The sequence below is a fragment of the Linepithema humile genome, chromosome 6 (assembly GCF_040581485.1).
Source record: "Linepithema humile isolate Giens D197 chromosome 6, Lhum_UNIL_v1.0, whole genome shotgun sequence".
Lineage (NCBI taxonomy): Eukaryota > Metazoa > Arthropoda > Insecta > Hymenoptera > Formicidae > Linepithema > Linepithema humile.
The window spans coordinates 14,319,432-14,327,938 of NC_090133.1; the positions used below are offsets into that span (position 1 = coordinate 14,319,432).

Genomic DNA, 8,507 nt, shown 5'->3' on the forward strand with positions numbered 1-8,507 from the left:
ATACCATTCGGTATTACTCCTTGCGTCGACGTTAACGTCGTCCCGCCTTTCCTCGTCTCGCGACCATTTTCAATATCGACGAATCTAATGACATTTTCACCGTGATTTATGTGTAAAAAAGTAGTGGGAAATTGGATCTCGTTAAGCGCGACTTCCCATTCGCCGTGTAAGTGTATAAGATGGGGTAATTCTGTAATGAAGGAAGTGGTTGCATTGTCCGGAAAATAGCGCATACTACTATTGCTGGGAAGAATCAAGAGAAATTGATCCGTCCTCATTTCGAACAAGCGGGGTTAAACTCGAAGCAGGGATCCAAGAATTAAACTTGCTGGGATAACCACGCCAGCTAACCAGCACCTGTTTATTATTACCGCGACCCCGACTTCTTATCACACGATCGACGATAAACTCCTCCTCCTGCAAGTTTTTCTCAACCCGAGCCAATTCTTGTTCGTAAAAAATGCCGTCTATGACTTCTCCCGCTAAATCGCTCAGCTCGTACACACGTGGTTTTCGCCAATCGAGTATACGGTGAATTCGGAATATCTCCTCGCTCCACCGTGCCTCGTATCTTTTCTCGAAGACGACTTTTGCTCTACTGATACGAACGAGATCACCGACGTGGTATTTAGCCTTTCGACGTTTCTCGTTCGCTTCGTCGTCGTTGCTCCTCCATTGGCGCGTTATATTTTCACGCGCGATACGTGCATTTTCTCTCGTAACGACATACGGTTGCATTCTGGTGCTCGAATGACGGGTGTGATTATAGGCGTTTACGATATTTTACAAAACATCGATGTAACGTCGCGTATTTTTATGCGTAAAATAACGCCACATTCGTTCTTTCAACGTTCTGTTGAAGCGCTCGACGATGGCGGCTTTGACATCCGGATTGCGGGCTACACGAAAACGAATGTCATTTTCTTCCAAAAGCTTTTGTAGCGGTCGCCCGACAAATTCTTTACCCTTGTCCGTTTGTAGGTATACGGGTACGCGTCCGTTACTTCTCGAGAGCACGCACTGGAAAGCTCCCATTACGGAATTACTCGTCTTGTCGCGCAATGGTTCTACCCAGACGTATTTACTAAGTACATCGATAATCACGAGTAAATACGCACATTACTGAAAAAAAAGAAATGATATCAATCAACAAATTACCTTTTTAAAAAAAGGTAAAGAAAAGGCGCCAAGTACACGCAAACCTTCCAAAAAAAAGTTGTTGTATACACGCAAACTTTCCAAAAAAAGTTGTTGTATATATAAACACGCAAACCTTACAAAAAAGTTGTTGTATATTTTACCAAAAAAAAGTTGTTTATATAAATACGCAAATCTTTCAAAAAAAGTTGTTGTATATATAAACCTTTCAAAAAAAGCTGTCGTATATATTAACCTTCCAAAAAAATTATCTTCAGGTAAATTTATCTTCCACAAAAAAATGTATATATTAACAAACCTTCCAAAAAAAGTTGTTGTATATATAAAATAATCTCTCAAAAAACCTTTCCAAAAAAAGTTGTATATATTATAAAAATCTTTCCAAAAAAATTGTATTTTTAAAAATATATTATAAAAAAATCTTTTAAAAAATTGTATATATTTATTATAAAAAACCTTTCCAAAAAATTGTACTTTTAAAAAAAGTTGTATATACCAAATAAAAATTTGCTATATATTCTGCCTATAAAAGAGGTGATATCAGAAAATGACGCCAAGTTTAAATAAAAAACCTTTCAAAAAAAGTTGTATATATATTTTAAAAAAAGTTGTATATACCAAATAAAAATTCGCTATATATTCTGCCTATAAAAGAGGTGATATCAGAAAATGACGCCAAGTTTAAATAAAAAACCTTTCAAAAAAACTTGTATGTATATATATATTACGAAAAAGGATTATTTATTGCGCTTACAGCTTTTTAACCAATAAGCATCGATAAGATTGTATTTAATTATTTTTGCATCTTTATCTAGTTATTTATTTCAAAATTATATTCATATCTACAATTAGTTAATTTTTTTTCAAGTATACATTTTAAAATAATTGCATCTGTATCTAGTTACTTTTGCTTCTATATCTAGTTATTTAAATTTAAAAATGATATTTGTGTTTATATCTATCTAGTTAATTTTTCTTAAGTATACTTTTTAAAATAATTGCATCTGTATCTACTTATTTTTTTTATATCTGTATCTACTTAAATAAAAGAATTTTTTAAATAAAAGTATTTAATTCAAAAATAAAAAAATTTTTCAAATTTAATCAAAATAAAAAAATATTACAAAATTTCGCAAAAAACTTGGCGCTGCTATAAAATAGCCTTAAATACATCTTAAAATATTATAGAGAATAAAAATGAGCAATAATTTTATTATAGAGAATAAAAATGAGCAATAATTTTACAATTTACATGATTAAGTGTTATAATGACTCAAACTGACCAGAGCGGCAAACGGCGACGCGATAGCCAATTAAACTCTTGTTCTTACGGTAAAATTGTAAGTTGATTGGCTATTGCATCGCTTGCTCTAACATGTTCCTACTCGCTCTAATACTTCAAACTAAACTATAGTATTACGTCACATATACTATAGATACTAAAGTATGTTGGAATGATTAGGAGCATGTTGAAGTATTGCGATGCGAATCTTATGTAAGTTAACATGTAGTTCAGTACAGCAGCGCCAAGTTTTTTGCGAAATTTTGTAATATTTTTTTATTTTGATTAAATTTGAAAAATTTTTTTATTTTTGAATTAAATACTTTTATTTAAAAAATTCTTTTATTTAAGTAGATACAGATATAAAAAAAATAAGTAGATACAGATGCAATTATTTTAAAAAGTATACTTAAGAAAAATTAACTAGATAGATATAAACACAAATATCATTTTTAAATTTAAATAACTAGATATAGAAGCAAAAGTAACTAGATACAGATGCAATTATTTTAAAATGTATACTTGAAAAAAAATTAACTAATTGTAGATATGAATATAATTTTGAAATAAATAACTAGATAAAGATGCAAAAATAATTAAATACAATCTTATCGATGCTTATTGGTTAAAAAGCTGTAAGCGCAATAAATAATCCTTTTTCGTAATATATATATACATACAAGTTTTTTTGAAAGGTTTTTTATTTAAACTTGGCGTCATTTTCTGATATCACCTCTTTTATAGGCAGAATATATAGCGAATTTTTATTTGGTATATACAACTTTTTTAAAATATATATACAACTTTTTTTGAAAGGTTTTTTATTTAAACTTGGCGTCATTTTCTGATATCACCTCTTTTATAGGCAGAATATATAGCAAATTTTTATTTGGTATATACAACTTTTTTTAAAAGTACAATTTTTTGGAAAGGTTTTTTATAATAAATATATACAATTTTTTAAAAGATTTTTTTATAATATATTTTTAAAAATACAATTTTTTTGGAAAGATTTTTATAATATATACAACTTTTTTTGGAAAGGTTTTTTGAGAGATTATTTTATATATACAACAACTTTTTTTGGAAGGTTTGTTAATATATACATTTTTTTGTGGAAGATAAATTTACCTGAAGATAATTTTTTTGGAAGGTTAATATATACGACAGCTTTTTTTGAAAGGTTTATATATACAACAACTTTTTTTGAAAGATTTGCGTATTTATATAAACAACTTTTTTTTGGTAAAATATACAACAACTTTTTTGTAAGGTTTGCGTGTTTATATATACAACAACTTTTTTTGGAAAGTTTGCGTGTATACAACAACTTTTTTTTGGAAGGTTTGCGTGTACTTGGCGCCTTTTCTTTACCTTTTTTTAAAAAGGTAATTTGTTGATTGATATCATTTCTTTTTTTTCAGTAATGTATAAAAATCCCACCACCACCCCCGTTACATAAGACGGTCCTCTTAGATTAATGTTGTAATAAAAAATACAACAACTTTTTTGTAAGGTTTGCGTGTATACAACAACTTTTTTTTGGAAGGTTTTCGTGTACTTGGCGCCTTTTCTTTACCTTTTTTTAAAAAAGTAATTTGTTGATTGATATCATTTCTTTTTTTTTAGTAATATATAAATCCCACCACCACCCCCGTTATATAAGACGGTCCTCTTAGATTAATGTAATAAAAAATACAACAACTTTTTTGTAAGGTTTGCGTGTTTATATTATGTTTATATTATATATATATATATATATATATATACAACTTTTTTTTGGAAGGTTTGCGTGTACTTGGCGCCTTTTTTTTACCTTTTTTTAAAAAGGTAATTTGTTGATTGATAGATATCATTTCTTTTTTTCAGTAATATATAAATAAAATATATTACTAAATATATAAACTTTATATTGATATTTCAGAGTGAAATAACAATTGTGAAATAATTAATTAGATTTTGCTAAAGAGTCCCACCACCACCCCCGTCATATAAAACGGTCCTCTTTGATTAATGTTGTAATAATGTAATAATACAAAGTTATATATAATTATGTAAATATCAAACAAATCGTTTCTAGGCCATTGTATTTGTCTAATTTAAGCGTCATTGGCTTAATTTTCTTTATTTTCTTTTTTTTTGACATATATTTGATTATCCAAAAAGATTTTCGTCATCAGTGAACATATTTTAATAAAATATTTGATTATATAACAATTCTTTTTACCATTTATTATCAAAAGATATGGTCAAATAACCAGCAATTACTTATCAATTTTCTGTAAGAAAATGATAGAGATATCTTTAGCGCCTCTAGGCCATTGTCTTTTTCTAATTTGCGCATCGTCAGCTTCAATCCAAGTATTAGACATTTCTTCTCTACATATACTTGTGTAATGACCATTTTCGATACATGATCCATGATGGAATATAGCACTCATAACTTTGTAGAATTGTCCAGCAATATTTATTTTAGTTGTTGGGATAGCACGTAAAGTAAACTTATCTGTTTTTGTTGATATACCGTCTTGAATTTCTATTAAATTTCTATTAAATGACAATTATATCTCCGGTTAATATTAATTCACTTTTACATAATATGTCATTTCCTGTACAATTTTCACATGATTCGTTGTGTAATTGACACCAATGAGAAAATGTTACATTAAATAATTCATTAAGATCGAAACTTTTTTTCTTCCGTTTATTAACAGGAATTGAAAGAAGGATATTTTTATTATTAACAACAGTCGTCGTATTATCACAATTTTTACATCGTTTAATGGAAGTGACTTGATGCTCAACTAAATTTTTTATATAATCGTATTTCGTGCAAAGAGCTATAAGAAATTCACATGCATCTCGTTTAACATTTTTGGAGAAAAATTCTCCTAAACTTTGTCGTATTACATATGTATTCAAGTTAGGCAGTTTGTTTTCATATTGATTTATTAAAATACCTAAAATACTTAATTTATCATACTCAAATATAAGTTTTCTAATAACATTTAAATGTAAAAAGCATTGCAATACTGCATTTGCATAACACGAACCCTTATCTATATTTTGAAAACCATGCGTGACCCAAGTAATATTTTTTCGAACTTTTTCATGTGATTCTTGAACAGAACTAATTATTTTGGGTTGTACCCATAAAATATCTTTTATTTTACAATATTTTTCTTTTGAAACAGAAATTATATCTGTTTTGGGTTTGTGTATTCGTTTTAATCGATTATATTCAACAATAGCTTCTTCACTAGCTTCTATAGATGAAGGGTCAAAATTGATCAAATGCAATCCATCTGAAGATGTTACTCGTGACAATGCAACATAAACTTGGCCGTGACTAAATACAGAATTACCTGTGTCCATAATAGCATTCTGCAAACTCAGGCCTTGGCTTTTATGAACAGTAATTCCGTAACTTAGACACAATGGAAATTGTTTTCGAATAACATATGCTTTCTCCATCACCGCAAATTTGACATTTACTCTTTCAATTAAATATTCTAAACCTGATGGCAAAAAAAGCTTAATTTTTTCTATATAACCGTTAGAAATATCTTGTACAACTGAAATGACTTTAGCAATTGTACCATTAACAAGACCCAAACTAGCATCAATATTACGCCTTATCATAACTTTTGCCCCAATTTTTATAACAATTTGTTTCGAAAGCCCAGCTGTTTTAGAATTATCATCATCATTATTTTCCAACACTTTTAATATTTTCTTTTTTATATATGGAATACATTCGATTGTATCTTCAGCAATTAATAATATTTCTTTCGAAGCAATACGACTTAACATTGCAGCATTCAAAACGTCACACATGTGACAAGTGGGCAATAAACAAACGGTATCTGATGGCAAATTGTTAATAAAATTACATAATTCATTTAATCTAGATTCGAAGGAATCTTCTGTAAAAGATATTTTCCTATTTTCCAAAATTTCATAATCAGACTTTGTTAATAAACCAATACGAATTCTTGACAATAATTCACGATAAGACTCATCTCCTTGCTGGCGCATATTAATTGTCAACTCATCGTAATCAAATAATGTAGTCCACAAATTTACAGTCTGTAGGCAACCGATATATTTGTCAACTTTTTCATTTGACAAATCTTTAAAGACAGAATCTTCATGTACAGGAGGCAATTGAAGCAAATCTCCAAACAAAAGAATATGCCTTTTACCAAACCAGCCATCATCACAATCACTTGAATCAAATATTTCAGACAATCGAAGATGTATGTACATTAAAGTCAAATTAGATATCATTGATACTTCATCGATTATAAAAAGAATAACATCTTTAAGTTCCGCTCGTAAAAGTTTTAACACATGATCAGACAATCGTTTATATTTAGGAGTATTACCATGTTCAACAGGTAATTGAAGCAATCTATGAACTGTCAAACCGTCTATATTAAACGCTGCTATGCCAGTAGGTGCTGCTACAGCAGTATCTTTTTTGAGATTTTGTTTTATCCAGCACTTAACAGTTTTAATTAAATAACTTTTTCCAGTACCACCTTCTCCACTAACATATAATCGCAATATTGATTTATCTGACCCTATAATAGTAATAACTCTATCGAATACTCTTTTTTGATCTATATTTAATTTCGCAATCATTTCTGATACATCAATATCTTTAATATTTTTATCACCGAGATCCTTAAAATCTTGCATCGCTTCACCAGCTTCTATATTTTGAACACCTATTGGATTGTCAGGATCATCTTGCGACTCATGTTTTTGTACTTCATCTAAATGTTGCTGCACTAACTCTTTAGCATTTTCAAATGCTTTTTGCAATTCTTTTAGTTTTTCGTGATATTGTAATGCTTCTGTTAAATGTAGTTTTACCTTGTGAAATGATTCTGCATAAGTATCACATCCATTTCTAAGCTCTTCTAATTCTCTCCACGGTTCGAACAGAAGTAATAACGCAAAGAAATACTTTTCCGGTTGTGTATTAACATTATATCTATAATGATTAATAAGATATCCACGCTGTCGTCGTCTAAGATATCCATTTTTAAATTTATAGAATTCAACAAACTCATTTTGTGGTTTGATTTTTGTAATATCATACCATTTTGCAAACTCATAAAGAGACATACATTCTAATTCTTTTGGTCTCTGTGGATAGTGGTTATCTATCAAAGATTCACAAAATATATCTGTCGATTGATGATCAAGCACTTCAATCTCTTTACGAGTTTTCAATTTTCTACATCTTATTCGATTAACATCTAACCATCTAATAGTTGTATTTCGATCAGTTCCACATAAAGCAATCCCCAGTAATGTATCAGCAGCTTCAAGAGCTCCACATTCTCTATTACTCGTGAATCGCAAGGCAATGCTCCAAAGATAACTCGCCAATGATTTATTCGTATTATTTTTAGTATTAATAATAGTATCAGACAACTCACACTTTCCCGCTTTATTCATATATTTAGTAATGTACCAGGTAAGTAATGATGACTTTTCGCCAATAAATTGTATATCCATATTTCCTTCCCATGCAGTAAGAAGAATAGGATTGTAATCATTGATATTACTTTCTTCTTTAGTTCGTGGAAGATCATAAAGCCTGCTTCTATGTTTTAATTGTTTTCTACCTGCTATGGCACTTGTTACATCTCTTATATTTAACGTCTCAGTGACAGGACGAGGAAATCCAAAACGACATCTCCGAACAACTTTGCGTCCAACTTTTTTAGAACGGAGACAGTAATCATTATGTTTATGTCGTTGATGCGTATTAACACGTCTGTGCAACAGTGGTGAAATATTTTGATCTGGCATTTTACAGCTTATATATTGTAAAATAAATTTGGAAACTTCTTCAATAGAAGCATCACCAAGAATTGGAGCATTTTTTATCCAGATTAATAAATGAAAATGTTGTATGCCTCTACCTTGGTATTCTCGTCGCCAAAAATAATGGGTGACTTCTCCGATTGGATGATCTTTTGAACAAATAAAGTCAAGCATCGCATGAAAAGTATTATCGATAAATCTCGATGTTGACACAGGATCTCTA

At 29.6% G+C, this 8,507-nt stretch overlaps 1 protein-coding gene across 1 annotated transcript; it reads right to left on the reverse strand.

Moving 5' to 3' along the window:
- Positions 1-4,906: 4,906 nt before the first annotated feature.
- On the reverse strand, positions 4,907-8,298 carry LOC137000611 (uncharacterized). The gene has a single exon (XM_067357780.1). It carries the CDS (start codon positions 8,267-8,269, stop codon positions 4,991-4,993), a length of 3,279 nt encoding a protein of 1,092 aa, XP_067213881.1. The 5' UTR covers positions 8,270-8,298; the 3' UTR covers positions 4,907-4,990.
- Positions 8,299-8,507: the final 209 nt, after the last annotated feature.